Source organism: Diceros bicornis, chromosome 36 (genome assembly GCF_020826845.1).
Source record: "Diceros bicornis minor isolate mBicDic1 chromosome 36, mDicBic1.mat.cur, whole genome shotgun sequence".
Lineage (NCBI taxonomy): Eukaryota > Metazoa > Chordata > Mammalia > Perissodactyla > Rhinocerotidae > Diceros > Diceros bicornis.
This window is the reverse complement of record NC_080775.1, coordinates 30,070,169-30,092,415: the sequence shown is the minus strand read 5'-3', so window position 1 is coordinate 30,092,415 and position 22,247 is coordinate 30,070,169. Positions and strand designations below refer to the sequence as shown.

The window sequence follows — 22,247 nt, the reverse complement described above, 5'->3', positions numbered from 1 at the left end:
AGTTCACCCATAATATGTGAGTATAATTCTTTGGGATTCCAGTTCTTTATTGTGGGGTGTCCTTTTAGACTCCCTGCCTTTGGTGGTTCTGGGTCCTGTTCCCCAGTACTTCTGCATGGCCTTGAAAACTAACGTTCTAGTTCAGGGTTTGGCAAATAACTTCAAGGAGAAAGCTGGTCATTTTATTCTACTTATCTTTCTGGATTCTTGCTTCCACTTAGTTTTTGACCTCTGAGTATTTCTTAACTAACCTCTTACTCCTAGATGATTTTTTAAAAAATTTTGTGTAATATTTTAAACTGTTTTCATCTGGGCAATCAGTTGGGTACCTACTTGTCATTCTTCTATAAATGGAACATCTGTGTGGCCTCCTCATACTTCTACTAGGCTACATTTGCTGCAAAATATTTACCCCAAGGTTGCTAGGCCAGGTACCCTGCTGAATGGAGTTATTTAGTATAGAACAGTTAATATTTGGAGAATGCTTACCAAAAATAATCTTAATTTTTATTTAACTGTCATTAAATGTGTCTTTTCTAGTGGCAAATATTAAGATTTTAAAGCTACTCTTAAAGCTACCACTACCTCTGTAGTGTAATAAAACATGTTGAGTTACCAGAGGTTACTTTTCATGGTAGAAGTGAACATTTTACTGCACAAAAATTGGGAAATTATGGTGAGCATTTTGTCAACTAAAAAATCATATTTATGAAAAGAATGATTTAGTGACTTTGTTTCTTAAATTAATTTTACCAATTAGATTGCCTTCTTTTATTGTGTTTCTAAAAGATTATGTTGCACTTGTCCTACATGAGCTTACATTTTAAATGGTCTCAAATAAAAATCCTTATTTTTTGTTTAGGTTGTCCATTTTTTAAAAAACATTACTGTTAGGAAACATATACAGCTCAATTTATGCAAGGCTTCTGTGAAGTTGTCTATGTCAGTTTTGGTGAACATATTAGTTTTAGGATATTTATGTCTTTAAGTTACTTCTCCAATATTGAGGATCTACACATCTTAGTGTTTCAGACTAAATTACGATGGTAGAAAATATTATCTGATTAAGGTTTAATTGCAGAAACTATTTTACCTGCAAGTGACCCTGGAAGGGTAATTTCCACATGCGAGTTAACCTAGTACATATTGGTTGAATGAATGAAGCTTAAGTGCAGTAAGCAAATTGCTACTTAGTCACATTATGGTGCCTCTTGCTTGAAAAAGCAGAAATGGTTAAATTTTCTTGATATTCTAATTTGCTTCTTTTAAATGTCTGGAGTTTATCACATTTTTTTAAAGTAAAGCATACCTAAATTATTTCCACACTGAATTTCTTAATCTCTCTGTATTGTGTTTGAATTTTCTCAATAATATTTTTTCTTGTTTTGAAGTTTAGTTTCCAACAGTCTTTTTTTTTTTTTTTTTTTTTTTTTTGTGAGGAAGATCAGCCCTGAGCTAACATCCATGCTAATCCTCCTCTTTTTGCTGAGGAAGACCAGCTCTGAGCTAACATCTGTTGCCAATCCTCCTTTTTTTTTCCCCAAAATCTACATCTACATCCCCAGTAGATGTATGTCATAGTTGCACAGCCTTCTAGTTGCTGTATGTGGGACGCGGCCTCAGCATGGCCAGAGAAGCGGTGCGTTGGTGCACGCCCGGGATCCGAACCCCGGGCCGCCAGTAGCGGAGCGCGTGCACTTAACCGCTAAGCCACAGGGCCAGCCCCCAACAGTCTTTAATAAGCATTGTGTTGAGTGAGTTAGGAAAACTTGCCAATAAATTAGAACGTGAAATATAGTGTTACAAAGCTAGTGTCTTTTTCCCTCCTCCCCATTCCACATACTTTCAAAAAAGAGTTCAAGATACATTTATTGAGCACTGTTTGCCAAGCATTTGGCTAGGAACTTGTGAGATATAGGTGAGTGAGAATTTTCAAGAAGCTCAGTCTAGCAAAGTGCCCTCATCCCCTACTTTGCTTACACATAGGTGTGTATACACATACACACCCCTGTCGTTTTTTAACCTGATTTCAGTTCAAAAGCAGCATTAAATAGAAGGTAGCATTTTTATTTCTCAGTCTGAAAACATTGTTTTCAATTTTATTATGGTGAATTTTTCTAGGGTTGCGTTAATGTGATAAAATAACTATTAATTTCACCTCACCACTTACAGTATACCCTTTAAAAGACTAAACAGTGTTTTGAAAATTAAATATTCAAATTTATTCAAGATATCTTAGTACTAATAGCCAAGTAAAGTCAATCGCTTCGATTTTCAACTATTGCATATATATATATATATATATATATATTCAAAGAAGAAAAATCCTTATGTTTCTGACTATTTATAGCTTCTTTCATCAGAAGAAAACTACCACAGCATTTGTTACAGCCAGTCAGATAGTCAGTGTGGTTCTCCTCCAAGGGGTTGGTCAGAAGAGTTGGATGAACGTGGGCATACCTTATATACCAGTGACTATACTAATGAAAAGGTACATTCTTTTTTTCTCATCTAGTGTTCTTGGCAGAATCCTCTCATAAAATAGTTGTGTACTGAAGTTTTAGAAGTAAAAAACTCTTGAAAATATTCTTTATTATAATTCTGTAATTATGCCAATTGACAACATGAAAACGCAGTATAGCTACTGATTCATGGTTTTAAACTGCTTACAGAGTGATTTTTGTAGTGTTGAAACCCATTTAAGACAGACCTTTTTAAAAGTAGACCTGTTGAGTATCATTCTGTTTAGACTTCTTCAATAAACATGTTTCTTTTTATTTTTCTTGGGAAATAGTTTTTTGGAAATAGTTTTCTCAACATGGCATTGTGATATACCACTTCACTTCCTATACCCCTTTTTCTTTTATAACCAAGTTATGTAAAACAAAAACCATGAATCTAGTATTTTATGATTAATTAACTAGTTTGGGAATGCATATTGAAATTTTATGTGTGTGTTACATCTAGTATCCTCAGAGAAGGTAACTGGTTGGTCATGCTAGTTTAGAGAATAGACTCTTGGAAATAAATGGAGGTAGCTTTTTGCCCCTCGTTCCTGCTTTAGTTATTTGACATTAGAACATTAGGAAACAGTAGTTTTCATTTATTTCACAATCAGGATCATGTGTTTATGTTAGCAATACTTAGGCTTTTCCCCCTTATATTCCCTGTGTTATATTGTATGAAGTTTTGTTGTTACTGTTATTTAAATCATATTGAATAAGATGTGTTGGCTATAGGAAGTAATTCCTAAGGGTTTGCATGAAGGTTGACTTAAATTGTTCAGTAATTTTATACTTAACGATTGAAAAAAATTTTCATTTTGGTAATTTCTCAGCCCTGTTTTCGGGGTGAATGTGGCCTTGTGTCCAGTGCATATATGTACATCTGTGTATCTTTATGTTATGTATTTATTGTGTTGTTAAGTGGTGCTTGAATCACTAGCTTGACATTGGAAGAAGGAGAGAGAAAATAAATTCACATTTAATATTGAGTTTATTCTTACCTAATTTAAAATGCAAGTCTATTAGTATAAGTTTGTTAAATTTCTTTTGCAGTGTTCTTGAGGAAGTAGAATAAAATTTATAAGAATAGTATCTAATATCTCTGGTTGTATAGCCTTAAACTCACTTTTATTTAAATTTTAAAAATTACGCTTGTTTTGTTTTTATAGTGGCTCAAGCATGTTGACGAGCATGGTAGACAATATTACTACAGTGCAGATGGATCTCGGTCAGAATGGGAATTGCCAAAGGTAATGAACCTTAACACTGAATTTCTATTTAGAACTAGTAGATGAAATAATATCTGAAAATGGTTTCAGCAGATTTATTTTTAAATGTTCAACTTTTTTTTTTTCCTTTTTTTTGTTGGTGAGAAAGATTGGCCCTGAGCTAATATCTGTTGCCAATCTTTCTCTTTTTGCTTGAGAAAGATTGTCCACGAGCTAACATCTGTGCCAGTCGTCTTCTATGTTGTATATGGAACACCGCCACGGCATGGCTTGATGAGTGGTGTGTAGGTCTGCGCCCAGGATCTGAACCTGCGATCCCTGGGCTGCTGAAGTGGAGCGCGTCAATTTAACCACTACGCCACCAGGCTGGACCCTTATTCAACTTTTAAAAAGCAGCAAGACTAGTTTTTTGAGAATTCATTGAGAATCTTTTGACCAGCTAAATTTTTCAAAGATGTGTATTATCTCTGCTATATAATACTGATAATCCCTATTCAGAAATTCTTTTGTACTTGAAATCGATTTTTCATTATTCCTGGAAATAAGAATCCCCCTTGGTATCAATAATGCCATCTTATATCTAGTTTCCTTGAATATATTGAGTTTTCTACATGAAGTTAGTCTTAATTTTTAATCTTTTTTTTAATTAAGAGAAAGAAAAGCAACTCAATATTCAAGTTTATTCTCCTGTGTAAATGTGTGTTGTAATTGAGTCTGTCATTAGCAGCATGTGGTGATAAGATCTTCTAGGGTCTCACTGGGTCTCTCTTTTCAGATAGGTTCACCAGGGCTGAGTTTATCTAACTCACTAGGTTTCAGAGTGGTCATATACTTGTCACTATTAGTATTGAGATAATTTTAAATGATATCTGAATGAACATTTAAATTTCAGTTGGTACATTATTTTAATGTTTTAGAAAACAGCTATAATTAGTAGACAAATCTGTAGTGTCAGTTATCAGATAGACTTTTGTTGTTAAAGAAATTTGTCTTCTTCCCAAAGTAAGTCAATTTAAAGAAAAATATAATTCAAGATACATGGATATAGAAAAAAATCACTAGGTGTTACTAAATTGACTGACGGTTGGGAAACACTAATCTAGTAAACTAGTGCTAAAAGTGGTTTCTTCCTGTGTGAATGTTATCTGGCCTTTAATTATTTTATGAAATTGTAAGGCTTGATACTAGTAGAATAAGATATACAGCCTGTACCTGACTTCTAAGAACATGCTTGCAAATCTGTGCTGAGTCAGTAGCAGAAGAGCTCCATTATAACTGTGACAGCTTTTAAAATGTTATGATCTCAAGGAACAATGTAGGTTGCTCTGATGGAAACTTGGCAGGATTGGGGGCTAGGGATAAAGGAGTACTGGTTCTTTTCGTTAATTTGGCTGTCAAGTACAGCCCCAGAATTTTCTAGTTAAAAAACCCTTGTCACATCTTCAAATAAGCATTTCTGATCCTTTATCACACATTTTACATAGGTACTTTCTCTTTTGCCCAGCTCAACCGTAAAAACTATTTCATATTTTTAACAACTTTGTTGTTTAAATTAACACTTTCTATATTAAAAGTCCTATTAAAATTTACATTTAGACAATAAGATTGTTTTTTAAAATACTATTTGCAACTTAACGTCTTAGTGTTAATGAAGGTAATTTTAATATTTTAATTACAAAAACTCCCATATGCAAAGAGTCATGAAGATATTATCCCATAGTGGTTTTTTTTTTTTTTTTAGCAACTGTATTTTTTTAGGGTAGTTTTAGGTTTATAACAAAAGTGAGAGGAAGGTACAGAGATTTCCCATATTCTCCCTGCCTCCACACATGCATAGCCTCCCCCATTATCAACATCACTCACCAGAATGGGTCAAAATATATAGTACCTTATGTGCTGGGATAGGAATATATTTTGGGGACATAACTATTTACTATTAAAAACTATATACAGTGATTGGTTCTATGAGGCTTATAAAATATGACATCTGATTTTGACTTAAAGAAACCAGAAGATAAATATGCTGAAAGTTTAGCTCACTGAAAATGGTTCAGATTATAGAAGACTAATATTTCATTAATATAATATTAATTACATAATTTAAACATATAATATTAAATTTTTGTTCCATTTGGTAAATTTGACCTATCAGTACCTCAAATATCATTTGAGTTATAGAAGAATCTTTTGTTATCCCTTATCTTCCTTCCGAGTAGTTTCTGATTACCTGGAGTAATGAGATCAAACACGGGGCTTCTTTTGAATGATTTGTCTCAGGCCAGGGTCCACTGAAAGGAGAGGCTTCTAGGATGACCTTACATAAGGAGCAATTTAGAACCTTTACTTAACCAGATAACTAAATATTCTTATTCAGTTTCTTATTAACTCCTATTTTTTCCTTGGTTAAAAGACTTATAGATTCAGTATTAGGAAGCCTACTTCTGGAGATTCCCTGGGTGAAAGAAGAGAGGCAAGGGACTGAGTTAAATACCAAAATCTTAAAGGGTAGTTCTACAACAATGGAAATGGGTGCTGATTGTGATCAGTGTTGAGTCATTAGTTTTGTGATCTTATCTATTTTCTGCTGCCATTTGCCACTAGGATAAAGTTAGAGGGTCTTGGCAGTTTCTTGAACTTCCACTTAAATTGGATGTGGGGAGGAGGTTTGGGTTGGATACACTGAGAATGAGGAAATATGGAAAGATGTTCCAGAACAACTATTTAATGAATTGTTGCTGTATGATAAAGAAAATTGCAGGTTAAATTCTGTACCCTAAGCAATTTCACACTTCGTAAGTCTAAAATAAGGTCTGTTAGATAGTTTTGTAACCCCCAATGCAGATATGAGAAACTTAATTTAACTACTATTTTCTGAATACGTCTTTGGTGCTCAGTACTGTGTGTGTGTTGTAATGTATGCAAATGCATAGGGCATGGTCTTTACCCTCAAGAAGTTTGTTATAAGTTTGGGAAGAAGAAACATGTTCATATGACAGCTAAGTAGGAGAATATGCATACATATACATTTATACATACCTGGTTCTAAATTGGGTTTAGGTGAGGAAAGCACAAAACTGCTAGATGGGAGGAAGGATTGGGAGAGAAAAATAAAGGATGAATGAAGAGAGAAAACAAAACAAACCTCTCCTGCTCAAAATGAGTCTGCTCTTCAAAATTCCACATAAAACGTATGAAGAACTCTAATGCTATTATAGACATGAGAAAATCAAGAATCAGCACGTTATACTCCAGATGAAATTAATTTTCTTAATAACTTAATAGAAACTTTATGTTGTGGATATTTAGAGTTAAATGAAGGCTTTCATTTAAAAAGAACAAGAAATTATGAAAAATAAAAACATGATACATGAATAGGTGAATATGATAAAAAATAGGATCTTTGAGATGAAAAAGTCATTGAAATAAAAAGTTTGGTGGATGGTGTAAACTATAGGCAGACAGGAAGGAAGCTGAAAAACATTAAAGCATACTTAAGAGAAATGGAAGATGGGTGGAGAGTTTCCTATATTCATATACTAGAAAGTCCAGAAGAAGAGAATGGTGGAGAAATAATATTTGAAAATATAATTTCTGGGAATTTTCCAAAACTGAAGGAAGGCATTGGTCTTTAACTGAATACTGACTAGGACAGATAAAAATAAATCTACATATTGACGAAGTTTACTGGATCTGCAGAACTTCAGTATAGGGAGACAATCTTAAAAGCCATCAAGGGTAAAAGACCAGATTACCTACTGTGGTAGATTGCGTAATTGGATCCATTCTTTACCCACTTCTGTATCAATACTCTTTGCTGTGTACTTTTGTGGTGGCCTCCCACTGTGGATGGGAGTGTATTGTCCTGCCTCGGAGTTCAGTCATGTGACTTGCTCTCACTGATAGGGTGTGAGCAAATGTGTCCCACGCATAGCACTGAAATGGGCTTGTGCACCAGGGCTTGTTCTTCCAGCTTCTGCCAGTGCCATGAGAAGAGCATGCCAGGCTACCCTACTGGTCCCAGGAGGAGTAAATAGGTTTTTACAAAATGTACAGAGCCTCAGAGATCTGTGGAAAATACAGAAGATCTAACACTTGTTAGATAGAATCTAACATTCTACAGAAGGAGAGGAGAGAAAGTGCAAGGCTGAAAAATATTTGAAGAAATAATGTTTGAAAATGTCCAAAATTTGGCAAAAGACAAACCAACAAATTCAAGAAGCTGAGTAAACACTAAATAGGGTAGACCCAAAGAAATCCACATCCAGACACATTGTAATCAAATTTCTGAAAACTAAGACCACCTCTACCACCACCAAAAAAAAACATCCTGAAAGCAAATCAGTGAAACAACACGTTACTTATAGGGTAATAATGATTTGAAAGGCAGTGGACGTCTTACTGGAAATCATGAAGCCATGAAAAAGGAAGTGATGTAACGTTTTTCAAATGCTGAAAGAAAAGAACTGTTAACCCATAATGTACATCCAGCAAAAATATCCTTCAGGAATGAAAGTAAAATAAAGATATTTTCAGATGAAAGTAAATTGAGATTTATCGCCAGCAACCTTTTTCTCAAAGAATTGCTACAGGAAGTCCTTCAAACAGAAGGGAAACGATAACTGAAGAAAACTTGGAACATTGGAAATGAAGAAACCATAGGAAGGGTGAATATCTGATGAGACTTTTGTCCTGAGTTTTTGAAATTATGTTTGATATTCAAAACAAAAATAATAACATTTCTGAAGTAGTACTCATTTGCGGAGATATTTAAGATGACTTCATCATAAAGGACGGAGAGTACAGGGATATAATTGTTGGTAAGGTTTCTGCATTCCACTTGAAGTGGTAAAATGTTGATACTAGTAGACTGTGATAAATTATGTAAATTGTCTAGAACAAGCACTGAAAAACTGTAACAAGAGATAGACTCAAGAAACTATAGATAAATTAAAATGTGGTAGTAAAAACTGCTCAAGTAGCCCACAGGAAGGCAGGAAAGGAGCAATGGGAATGATCAACAGAACAGAAAACATAATCAAATGGCAGACTTAATCCTAACATACAGACAGTTACATTAAATATAAATGATCTAAACGCACCTGTTAAAAGATTTTCAGAATGGATAAAAAAGTATAACCGAATTATATGCTTCTACAAGAAAATCATTTCAAATATAATGATACATTACATCATGCTAAAGGTCATTTATCAAATAATCTACAGTAAATCTCATACTTCATGGTGAGATAACAGTAGTTTTCCCATTAGAGTTAGGAACTAGACTAGAACTTGTCTATCAGCTGCTTCTTTTCAGCAATAAAATAAAAGAAAAATAATAGAGTTGAAAAGAAACATACAATTATTCTTTTGATTATTAGAAAATCAAGAGACCCTACAAACTCAAAACTGATGCAAGTTCAGCAGAGTTGCTGAATATAAAATCAACATAAAAACTACCCATTTATCAAGTAAAAAGTCAGTTTGAAAATGTGATGGGAATAAAGAGCCTCTACGTTAGCAGCAGCAACAAGAAGAGTCATAACTAAGAATACACCTATTAAAGGTTTATAAGATCTTAAATGAAGAAAATTTCAGAATGAAACTGAAAGACGTAAAAGAAGACCTGAGTAAATGGTGTAGAGTATACTGTTAATGATCTTGGATTGGGAGGCTTGGTTTTATAACAGTATCCACTTGAATCTGTAATTTCACTGCATTTCTATTTACTATCCCCCTCCCCACCTCTTTTTAAACTCATGCTAAATTTTATTGCTGACAAAGGTCTGTGAAGAACCAAAATATTTCTGAGTAGGGAGAATCAGGGGGTGGTACATGAGGCCTGGGGCTCCTGCTGTGGTGATTAAGATGGGGTAGGAAGGGCATCTGTGTAGAGAAACAGACCAGGAGAACAGACTAGAAAGCTCAGATGTGGCATTACAAATCAATGGGTTAAGCATGGACTGTGCAATAAATATTGCTGAGATTATTGGTTATACACATGAAAAAAACGAAATGTCAGGCCGGCCCCGTGGCTTGGCGGTTAAGTGCATGCGCTCTGCTGCTGGCGGCCCGGGTTCGGATCCCGGGCGTGCACCGACGCACTGCTTCTCTGGCCATGCTGAGGCCGCGTCCCACATACAGCAACTAGAAGGATGTGCAGCTATGACATACAGCTATCTACTGGGGCTTTGGGGGAAAAAATAAATAAATAAAATCTTTAAAAAAAAAAAAAAAAGAAAAAAATGAAATGTAGATCTTGACCTCCTTTCATACTTAGTGATTAATTCCAGGTAGATTAGAGATGTGAATGTAATAAGCAAACTTGAAAGGCTGTAGAAGGATATATCAAATAGTATTTTTAACTTCAGAGTGGGAAAGATTTCTTAAACAAGACTGTATAAGGAAAAACTATGCAAGGAAAAATTTACAGATGTGTCTACATCAAAATTAAATAAAACCTTCTAATGTAAAAGATACCTTACACAGAGAGGAAAAGAGCTACAGACTAGGAAAAGATATGTTCAACTCACTTGCTTACAAAGGTTTAGAATCCAAAAAATATAAAAAACTTCCTGTTTCTTTCTGTATGTACCAGTAAGAGAAAGGTAACCGGGTTGAAAATAGGCAAAATATTTTACTAAGCCATATACAGAAGAGGAAATACATGAAATAAATACATGAAAAGATAATTTTACAAGTAATCAGGAAAATGTAAATTAAAATTGAGATAACATTTCACCCTTTAGAATTTTTTAGATGTGTGCGTATGTACATACATTATTTTATATATACACAAATGTGTGTGAGTTCAACAATACCAAGTAGGGCAGTGCAAAGCATTATGTTGTGCTGGTAGGAATGTAAATTAGTACTACCACCTTGGACATAGCTATTTATAGCAAAATGGTTAAGTTGTGGTATCTACATATATTATATAGAAGTGAAAATAAGTGAATAAGTTAGAGCTGCATATTCACCAACATGGGTACATTTTTTAAAATAAAAACATATTGAGTGAAAAAAGCAAATTGACAAATGATGCATGTGATATGATTCCATTTATATAAAATTTAAAACCCCACAAGTAATATGTATTTATAGATACATAAGTATGTATCAAAGTATAAAATGCATGAGAATGATGAGCACTGAATTACATGGTACTGCTGGGAGGGAGGGAGAGGAACGGATTCTGGAAGATGTATTCGGAAAGCCTCTAATATGTCTATAATATTGTATTTCTTTAAAAAAAAAAAAAAAAAAAGCACCTGAAGCAAATGTCTTATGTTAGATATGCTAAAGCTCAATAGTGGGTTTTCATTATGTATATTCTTTAGTTTATGTTTGAAATAATTCAAATAAAAATTCAGTTAAAATTCTTAAAACAAAAAAGGTGTTTTTAAAGGGATTAGAAAAATGTTAAGTTTTAGCTATCTTGTTTAACTAGACGTGTGTGTGTGTGTGTGTGTGTGTTTTAAGTGTGGGGTTGTCTTATTTTTCTTTTCTGTAAGTATGTGACACTGTTTTTGTCTTCTGTCTACACTAGGTTTTATATCTATTTCATTTATGCTTTATTTGCTTTTATGAACGTACTGTTGCCTAGTAAAACCATCAGCACATTTAAAATTGTGATTATTACCCAGTTTAATTTTACATTATTTTTGTTGCCACATAGAAAGGATTTCTAAACAATTGTAGTAATTATAAAGCTTAAAAGCTAGGATAGTTATCCATTAAAGTTCACATACAACTATACATTTTAATTGTTGCTAACGATGATTATATTGAAAGGAAAATATAGTCCTGTTTAATAATTGAGTCTCTTTTCACTTGGGGATTTGTGGCACAGAATTTTTTTTTGCTCACCTTTAAGCTTGATCTTTGTTTATTCTAGAAATTATCTCTTTGTGAACTTCTGTGATAAATGTTAAAATTGCTGTTTGTTAAGCAACAGTGAATTAAAAACAAACACCCGTATGTGATTGCCTGGCTTTGGCTAACAAAGTAACAGCTTTGGGAGACATTTTGGGGGCCTGTAAGGACTCATTTTGGAGAGAAGGAAATGGCATGTTGTGGAGAAAGATGCTGGAAGATTTTTTAATATTCAAAGCATCCGCAAAATATACTTTCATTGAAATTATAATCAGAGTCATTAAAATTTAAGATTTACTGGGCTTTTTAAGGGTGAGGGGAGTAGATATTAGGTATCCTTTGGTTTCAGAGGAAGAATGTATCCCTTAAAATGCAGATTAGTTTTCTTTTGTTATTTTATTGTAATTTATTATTTATAATTTACTAAAATTGCCTGTATAAACAGCATAACTGTTAAACTTCACATTTCTCGATGTTTTTGCTTGGTGATCTGCTTGACATTTCAAACACTTCATGATTTAATGCCTACTGATAATGCGTTCTTAATTTTATATGCAGTTTTCTTAGCAGTTATTGCCTATCCTTTGTGCACAACTGATATATTCAGGATTGGTCTTTAGAACTAGTACCATCTCTAGCTTTGACCTGGTTATGTTTTACCACTTCAGAGAAACAAATAATAGTATGTTTAGCCTATAAGTGAAAGCAAAAGTAAGAACAAACGACCCTTTAAATGTGAAAATACTGTTAAAGTGTTTGTAAGCATTATTTTTAAGACCTAAACCAAAAGTTGAATTTATGTGGATTTTAGAAGTAGAAGGAACCTTAAAATATTAATTCCTCCAATGACCTCATTTTATAAATTATGATAACTAATATTTATTAAGACCCTACTGCTAGTGCAATATTTGATACTTTTTATGCTTTGTTTAATCCTTATAACAGCTCTGTGAATGAAATATTTGTTAGATTTGTTTTAAAGTTGATGAAAGTTAGACTTGGGGAGATTAAATATTTTGCCAAATATAACATTAACTTGGGTTTCTCCAACAGCAAAATCGATGATCTTCCAGTTGTGCCACAGTGCTGGTCAAAGATGAGAAAACTGAGCCCAGAAAATTCATGTTAGTGTCTTGTGATGAACTTTGCCTACTGTCATGTGTCATTGGGAGCCAGCATGTTTAAGTCTCACTTTTCTTTCTGTGATTTATGAAGTATATTTTGTTTCCTTTAGTATAATGCTTCATCCCAGCAGCAAAGAGAAATAATTAAAAGTAGGAGCTTGGACAGGCGGCTGCAGGAACCAATAGTATTAACAAAGTGGAGACACAGCACCATTGTGTTGGACACCAATGACAAGGTAGGACTTTTGGAGAAAATCTGTTGAGAATTTTGGCAAGTACTTTATTATTTTATTTTCTCCTTAGTTAATCTATTACTTTGATAACTCCTGTTTTATTGTATATAGCATCAGTTGGTCCTGGAGTGGGTTTTGGTTTTGTAGTTTTTTTGATTTTTGCACAAGGAACTGACTTATTTGTGGCTTAATGATGTATACCTTGATACATTTGAGCCTAGTAGGTGACAGATTTTTTTAATAACCCTATTTTAAAGCCTCATATCTGTTATTGTTTGTTTGTCTTCAATCTCTAGGAGGTTTTATAGTAAAGAAATTTAATTAATTTCCCCATTCCAGGGAAAATTGAAATCTTACTCCTTGTTTCCCTAAATGCTCTCTGTACAAGGAGCTTCTTTTATCAGTCTGGGAAGTAATGTTCTCTGTTTCAAATAGGGGATGAATTTTGATGCAAACATCAGAATGGAAAAGTCATCAAGTTTTTAACTTCCTTGTGAGTTACATGTTTACATTGTGGCTTCATTTTGGGGATAGAGTAGGAAATTAGTACAGATTTGCAGAACATTAGGCATACTAATGTTATCATGTGAAGGTGGCAGTAATACCCCAAAACTAAGTAAATTATTTTAAAAAGGTATTTGTCATTGGGGACTCTTATTTTTTACCATCAGGTTTCTCTTTTGGCATAATTAACAGGTTACCTGCATTTTTAGGTGTGTTAGTGAAAACAGGATGAACTCTCTCCTCAGGCATATTTTTCTGTTTGGATACTTTCAGTCTTCAATTTCTTTATAAATTATCTCAATCTATCAGTCAAAACGAGTATTTTTTTAGTATTACAGCGACTATAAAGTTGATCTTTGTTAAATTAAAAAGCGGACTTTTGTGGAGCTGCAGAAGCAGTCTGCACACATTATGTTTATAAGATGGACTAATAGCACAAGGAAAGTACTAGACCAGTTTCTGATTTCTATTTGTAAGAATGTTATGTGGTTGAATATAGATGGCATATTAAAGGAGTGAAATTCTGGCGTCTGTGCTACTGAAGAATGCTTCAAAATATATTAGCATTGAAATTAACCTGAGTAGGTAAGATTCCTAGAGATTTTAATAGAAAAATGCGTTTGACTCCAAGAACCAGATTACAATTTAGTGTGTACAGAAAGCTCCTAAATACCACATATAATGCTCTAAGGCAAAAGCCATTGTTGGACCAACTCCACTCCCTCTTCGTACCAGAACAAAAGGGATGATTATTTGGGTGATGTTAGACTTAAAATTTTTTACTCCTTTTTAATTTTTCTTGAGATTCATTTTCAGTCTATTATTAGAATAACTTGCATGAAGTTCTTATTACATTTCGTTTTTCATCTAATTATTTCAGAGTTGTGAGACTATGATTTTCTTGAGATCAGAGATTTGCTTATTTTGGGGTAGAATTCTCTTTTTCCCCCCACCTTACCCTTTATAAATGGAGTCATAGACGATTATAAACTTTTCTGTTATCATCACCTAGTGTATATCTTTTTAAGATTTGAGGTTATGAAAGAGGGACTATTTCAGGACAGACTAGCTGACTAATATATGATAAAGGGGTAAAGTGTGTATAACTTGAAATGTAATCAAAGAAACCTAATGCTATGTAGCAAGTGTTGTTATGATGACATAGGTCCTAATTCAGTTGCCAGAGAACCCTGGAGGAGGTAGCTGTGTGATGTCTGTGTGTATATGTATCTGTCTGTTTCTGCCAATATATGGTTTGTACTACAACCTGCTCTTTGTAGACATTTAAGATATATTTATATATGCATAAACACTTATAAATCTACATAAATAAATGTATAAATGTAAAATAATTGTTTGTAATAATTATAGTTGTTATACATACATTATTACTGTGTGGTTTTTTCTTCTGTAGGACTGATAATGTTATGAAAAACCGTGATTACTATTCATTTTATTCAATAACTTATTTTCTAGTTTGTGGGTCATCAAATCTTTCCTCTTTTACTCAGACTGTTTTAATATTAGACTCTTTTTAGAAGACGGGAAATTGAAAAGTGAAACATCTGAAGCTGTCAGAAAAAAATACTTAAATGAGGCTAAACTGAGATTTGGGCATTAAGTGTAATTTCTTTTTGTAAGGATATATTTGATGTGATTTTAATGTTTTCACCATTAACAGTGTAGGCCTTGAATGTTTGATTTGTAAGGTTGTCCCTTCAGGAGTTTTCCCTGTAAACTTCACTGTTAACCTGGTTTCTGTATTTACAAATTGTATAGGATATAACCCTGAAGACTTGTTTCTAAGTGAATAGACATAGAGTTAAAAGTTTTTTACATTGTGATTTAACACAAATTCCCAGGTTTGGCGACTGTACCTTATCCAGTTTCATAAGCATAGAAAAGTAGATTGATACAGATGTGAGGATGAATGTTCAAAGAAATTATTTGGTTTTATAGGAAAATTAATAATACATACTGGCATGTTATTTTTCAAATTCTCTTTTCTTGAAATTATTCAAAGCATGTAGGGGAATGGAGAAAATTTAAATGGAGCTTGGCTCTTGGTAGCAAAAAAACGTTTTTTCAGTCTTATCCTCCATGAATAGTCTTATAAACACCTGTGGTAGAAATCACATACCATGTTTTAATATTGACAAAGCAGAATTGCTTTAAAAATGCGCATTATTGGTTTGCTGCTATTTTCTTGTGGGCTTAGACATTAAAACATTTCTTTTTCTAGTGAGTTATTAATCTTTAAATCTGAGGTTTCTTCTTTGCATTTTTAAAAATCTTACTTATTGCTAATAATTGAAAAGTTAGCTATACTATTAAAATTACTTTAAATATTAATAGCAATTTAATTTAATTTCTTACATAGCTGTTGACTAAAATAAAATTCTTATTCTGGCAGTTGCCAGGTAATTCCTGTGACTATTTCTCGCCTAGTACTGGATATTCATACCTACTACACCAAGAGCAAGTTAGTATGGTGACTATTACATTTTTATCCGTGAGTGTTTAGATTTTACTTTAAGCTAATGCAATATCATGATTTCAAGGCAACGTGTATCATTTCTTTTGAGTAATTCTGTATGCAGTATTTAAATTTAACTGTAATTGGTATAAAATATGCCCTGTTTCATAAACTTTATGACAGCTGTAGTTTTCAAATCAGTACCATATTAGTTTTAGAGCTGAATATAGAAAGAAAGTAATTAGGAAAAAAAATTTTCTTAGCCTTCCTTGTTAAGCTCTCCCACTGTGAGTAGAGGGAGAAATATAATTATATAAAATAGAGTAACATTGTTCATTACTTATTTCTTGTAGGAATCTCCAACTGCCTCAAAACCCTGCTTTGCTGAAAATGAGTCTTCTCCCTCTTCACCAAAGCACCAAGATACAGTTAGTATGGTAGCAACATGTAGTATATTATAGTCCAGTTATTTCAATCAATTTCAGTAAAGTAATTTTCTCTAAGTGTAATGTTTAAATATTTCTTAGGCTTTTATTAAATTTCATTGGTTTTAAAAAAATAATTATAATTAAAATAGGATTAAATTAAACATCAGATTTTATTGACTTAAAAGCCCCTTTTTGTGCAAAATATGGTATCTTCATGATGAGTTTATATACCATATTTGTAAGTGATGAATTTGTTTGGTTTTTAAAAATAAATATAAAAATCCCCAGAGAATACTATCAAATTACACTTTACCCTTTTTTCCTCAGGCCAGCAGTCCAAAGGTAAGAAGCATGTCCCTCCTCCTCAATGAGCACAGACACCATTTTTTTCCTCTACTGTAAAGTACATGGCCCCGTCTATGCCAGATGAATATCAGAGATACATAACTCAGCTTTAAGTTCCCCTAAACTGAAAAACCTCTGAGTGACTTCTCCTGAGACACCAACTTAACTTGGATGAAGTTGTACTTGATCTCCGTATTGGTAGTCCCTCCACCATTCTTTCCTGTAATTTGCTGATCCCGCTGTTCCCCTTCAGTGGCTTCCCTTTTCTTTTAGAACAAAGACTAAAATTTTTACTGAGGACTACGAGACTGTGCATGCTCTGGCTCTTGACTGCTTCTCCAGCCTTGCCTCATACTTCTTGTGTCCTCCTCTTCCCTCCTTGCTCGTTTTCCTCCAGCTACACTGCCCTTTTCGTTCCTCAAAGGAGCCTTCAACTCAAGGTCTTTGCACGGGTCCTTCCTCTACCCACTGAAACATTTCTCTCCCACATCTTGCCTCGTTAACTTCTGTTCATTCCTTAGAGCTCAGTTCACACTTTGCTTCCTCAGAGATTTTTATTCTAATCCTCTGGATTTGTTCAGGTTTCCTTGTAATACTCTTCATAGCATTTAAGTATATGTTATTTGATTACATAGAATAGTCTTTTTATTTCTTGTTTCTTCTAGAAACCTCCAACTTGCTATTAATGTCTCTTTTCCCCACTAGACAAAGAAAAGCTTTGTTAGAGCGGGAACAGAGTAACCCCAATACCACTGCAGTGCCATTTAGTAGCTGTTCGGTATATATTTGTTGAATAAATGAAACTTTTAAAGCTTTTTAAAAGACAAACACTTATTTTTACTTCCTTATATTATGAAACTGTAACAGACTATTTTTTTTTTTTTTTTTTTTGTTTTTTTTTTTTTTTTGTGAGGAGATCAGCCCTGTGCTAACATCCGCCAATCCTCCTCTTTTTTTCCTGAGGAAGACGGCCCTGGGCTAACATCTGTGCCTATCTTCCTCCACTTTATATGGGACGCCGCCACAGCATGGCTTGCCAAGCAGTGCGTCGGTGCGCGCCCGGGATCCGAACCAGCGAACCCCGGGCCGCCGCAGCAGAGCGCGCGCACTTAACCACTTGCGCCACCGGGCCGGCCCCTGTAACAGACTATTTTTTAGTAGCATACTTCTGATTTCTTAGTCAGAGGCGAAGATTCCACAGATGCCGTTTCACTTTTCTGACTCTTTCTCCATTCTGTAGCCTAGTCGGGTCTTTTATGGTTCATATCACATGTTGTACACGTTTCCTTCTGACATTGCTCAGGTAGTTACCCCTGCCTACAGTGGTCCTTGGTTTTTCTACACTTAGAGTCAAATCCTGCGCTGACTCTTTAGGAGGCCTTGCAGGACTAACCCCAACATGATAATGATCTCTTCTTGTTTTTCTGAACTCTCAAGTCACTTACTGCATTGAATGGTGTGAAAATTACCCCATGTACCCCTCCTCTCCCTACTAACGTTTTTAAACTCCTAAGAGATAGATAGGGACTAGTTTCTACTTTTTATCTTTTGCATTATTTAACACAGTCCTGGTTACATAAACATGAAGTAAAGATAAAAGTGAACATGATTTTAGTGGTTTTGTCAAGAATTCCTGCATGAATCTAAGGTTCTATTACTATAATTCATCAGTCCATCTAGAGAAGTCAGAAACCTTTTTAACCTATTTTAAATATGGGTAATATATAATTCCTAAGAAGACCTTTGATAAATGATTTATGTTTTGGTAAAATGGAATTTCTAACTAATTTTAGAAATGTGAATTTGTAAGTGTTACACATGGAGTTACAAAGAACTGTTTGCACATTATTTCCCATTTTCTGAAGAGTTTGAAAGCATCTAGACCATCCTGGACTCATGGTACCCTCTGATGGCCATCACAGGGAATTGCCTCACCAGTATTTCCTCAGTTTAATTTTTTGTTTATCTTCAGGTGAGAAAAACGAACAGCTCTGTTAATTCTACCTGAGGCTGTTCTGTTTTGACATAAACCTACAGCTCTTCCTTTCCCTCTGGAATGGGGAGTGTACCTCTTCCATGGTGTCTTGCCCTTCCCCACTGAGGCTTTGGCCCTCCTTGACTTCTCCTCCCTCCCTCGGCTCTCTACTCTCTCTTGTCCACTTACCCTGTTCCCACCAAGTCATGCCTGTCTTTCCCACTCTTAGCCAGTTAATACAAGGAGATATTTTTTTTGTCATTTTTTGTGAGATAAAATCTGGTTGGTATAAAGCCTTAGTGGTAAGAAAAAGGAAACTACAAATTTAGAAATGAAAATGATACCATAATTGGTGTTAGCTGCTTGATGTCATCTTAAAATCTCTGGAAATTGCCTGTCTACCTCTTCAAACTCTTCTCTTTTTTTTGTTTTGTTTTTATAAAAGCTTTATTGAAATGTAACTCACCATATAATTCATCCATTTAAAGTGTATAATTCATGGGTTTTTAGATAGTCAGATATGTGCAACCATCATCACAATTTTAGAATATTTTCGTCACCTCAAAGGGAAACCGTATGCTCATTTGCTGTCACCCCTCTACATCCCATCAAGCCATAAGCAACCAGTAATCTACTTTCTGTTTCGCTAGATTTGCCTGTTCTGGACATTTCATATGAATAGACTCATGTAATATGCTTTTTTTGACAGGCTTTGTTCACTTAGCATGATATTGTCATTGTCTCTTCTAATCAAACCAGATTTAAAATTCTATCTCTGAATATAAATTTTAAACATGTTCATTTTTTCTTATTTCATTTCTAGTTTTCAAATGCATTACTTTTATTTTTCATAGTCCCTTCAAATCATTTTTGGAAATAGTGTAGACATTTTTAAAAAATCAATAATTTTTTTTCCTGCAATATGGATTAAATATCTGACAAATTTAAAGTCCACATAAAAAACAGATTTTGCATTGTTAAACTTAATTGACCAAAAACCAGAAGAACCATGGACTAAAACCAGAAATATTATTAAGGAAAAATATGAAAAGATAATGCCTGAAGTCAAAAGAAAAGAAAAATCGAGATGGATGACAGAAGTACAAAAACTTGCTACGGACTGACGAGAAACAAAAGTAAAAGGTGACAAAAGTAGGATTAGAATCCTCAACGCAGTTTTTCAGAGGCTGTCATGTAGAGATAAAGAGAACCACTCTAATGGCCAGTGCAAAGAGATAGAAGAGAACAACAAAAAAGGAAGAACAAGAGGTCTCTTCCAGAAGGTTCAAAAAATTGAAGGGAAATTTAAACCTAGATTAGGAATGCTGAACAACCAACAGGGAAGCACACTATCTGATCAGGAGAAGATAAAGGGAAGGTGGAAATAGTATACTGAAGATCTGTACAGAAGAGACAAAAGGTAACAGCTTTCTTTGAGGAAGATTTCTATGAGGAAGAATCTGTAATTCTAGAAAGTGAAGTGAAAGCTGCCCTGAAAGTACTAGGAAGCAATAAGTCGCCGGGGGTAGATGGGATATTGCTAGAATTATTTCATGCCACAGAGACTGAATCTGTCAAAATCCTAACAAGAATATGCCAACAAATATGGAAAAGAAAACAGTGGCCTGCATACTGGAAACGTTCGATATATATCCCAATCCCCAAGAAAGGAGATGCCAAGGAGTGCAGTAACTACAGGACCACTGCTCTAATTTCTCATGCAGGTAAAGTGATGCTCAAGGTGCTGCAGCAAAGGCTTTGACCTTATATGGAGCAAGAAATGCCTGATGTCCAAGCTGCATTTTGAAAAGGGAGAGGCACACAAGATCTAATTGAGATTATTCATTGGCTACTGGAGTGCTCCAAAGAATCTCAGAAGGTTAGTCTATGTTTGTTTATAGACTACAGTAAAGCCTGTGACTGCATGGATCGTGAAAAGTTATGGGCTACTCTGAAAGAAATGGGCGTGCCTCAGCACTTGAGTGCCCTGATACGTAACCTGTATTGTGGACAAGAAGCCACTGTCAGGACAGAATATGGAGAGACAGAATGGTTTCCTATAGGCAGAAAGTGTCAGACAGGAGTGCATTTTCTTTCCCTGTGTGTTTAATTTATACACAGAACGTACACAAAAAACTGGGCTAGACTCAGATGAAGGAGGAGTGAAAATTGGTGGAAGAAATATCAACAATCTAAGATATACAGATGACACCATCTTACTGACAGAAAGCAGCAATGACTTGAAAACTTCTGACGAAAGTGAAAGAAGAAAGTGGACAAGCAGGACTGCATTTGAACATCAAGAAGACAAAAATCACAACTGCAGAACTACACAACTTGAGCATAGACAGTGAAGACATTGTAATTGCTAAAGAGTTTGTTTACCTTGGTTTAGTCGTCAATTTAAATGGAGACTGCAGCCAGGAAATCAAGAGAAGGTGGAGACTTGGAAGGGCAGCAATGAAAGAATTAGGAAAGATCTGAGGCCAAGATTCCCCACACCCTCGTGTTCCCAATACTATGTATGAGTGCCAAACCTGGACAGTGGAGAAGACTGACGGGAAAAAAATGGATTCGTTTGAGATATGGTGTTGGAGGAGAGCTCTGTGGATACCCTGACCTGCCAGAAAGACAAACAAGTGGGTCCTAGAGCAAATTAAGCCTCTATCGCTGGAGGCAAAAATGATAAAACTGAGGCTGTCCTACTTGGGGCACATCGTGAGAAGGCAGGATTCTTTGGAAAAGACAGTAATGCTGGGAAAAGCAGAAGGCAGCGGGGACAGAGGAAGACCAAGTGTGAAATGGATTGACCCCATAAAGGAAGCCATAGGCATGCGTCTACAGGAGCTGAGTCAGGCTGTCGAGGACAGGACATTGTGGGCATCACTCATTCGTAGGGTGGCCAGGAGTCGGAGCCGACTTGACGGCATGTAACAACAGCGGGTTAAATAGGATTTTGTGGGCTGATCTAAGAACCAAATCTCTATTTGCCCCAATGTGCCTATGAGAATATGCATTTTAAAGTTACTAAAATTACTAAATCCTGAATAAAATTTTAGAATATATATAATTTGGAAACTTGAGGTTTTCAATTGGTATTTCCAATTATAGTATTAAAATGCGTTACCCATTTTGGAGGGGCCGGCCTGGTGGCGCAAGAGGTTAAGTGCGCAAGCTCTGCTGTGGCGGCCTGGGGTTCGCCGGTTCGGATCCCAGGTGCGCACCGACGCACCGCTTGTCAGGTCATGCTGTGGCAGCGTCCCATATAAAGTAGAGGAGGATAGGCATGGATGTTAGCCCAGGGCCAGTCTTCCTCAACAAAAAAAGAGGAGGATTGGCAGATGTTAGCTCAGGGCCCATCTTACAAAAAAAAAAAAATGATAATGCATTACCCATTTTGGAGAAAAGGACGTTTCAACACTTTCTTTAAAAAAAGTATTAGTGGACAAATTTGGTAGTTTTCTGCATTGAATATTACTATTCTAGAGCCTGTTTTAAAAACATAATTTGAATATCTAGTTTTTTATAACACTGGTTCTTTAAAAAGTTTTTTTAAT

General features: G+C 34.8%; 1 protein-coding gene across 6 annotated transcripts in view; it reads left to right on the top strand.

Annotated features, from left to right (window-relative positions):
- ARHGAP12 (Rho GTPase activating protein 12) overlaps positions 1 to 22,247 on the top strand; it is a 124,258-nt gene that overhangs the window by 72,616 nt on the left and 29,395 nt on the right. For 3 of the 6 annotated variants that reach the window (XM_058532729.1, XM_058532728.1, XM_058532732.1), the window contains 5 exons: positions 2,351 to 2,491; positions 3,674 to 3,754; positions 12,840 to 12,965; positions 15,880 to 15,948; positions 16,296 to 16,370. In XM_058532729.1, coding sequence (XP_058388712.1) covers positions 2,351 to 2,491; positions 3,674 to 3,754; positions 12,840 to 12,965; positions 15,880 to 15,948; positions 16,296 to 16,370 — 492 coding nt within the window. The remainder of the gene's footprint in view (positions 1 to 2,350; positions 2,492 to 3,673; positions 3,755 to 12,839; positions 12,966 to 15,879; positions 15,949 to 16,295; positions 16,371 to 22,247) is intronic. The other 3 variants (XM_058532731.1, XM_058532733.1, XM_058532734.1) reach the window with 3 other exon arrangements.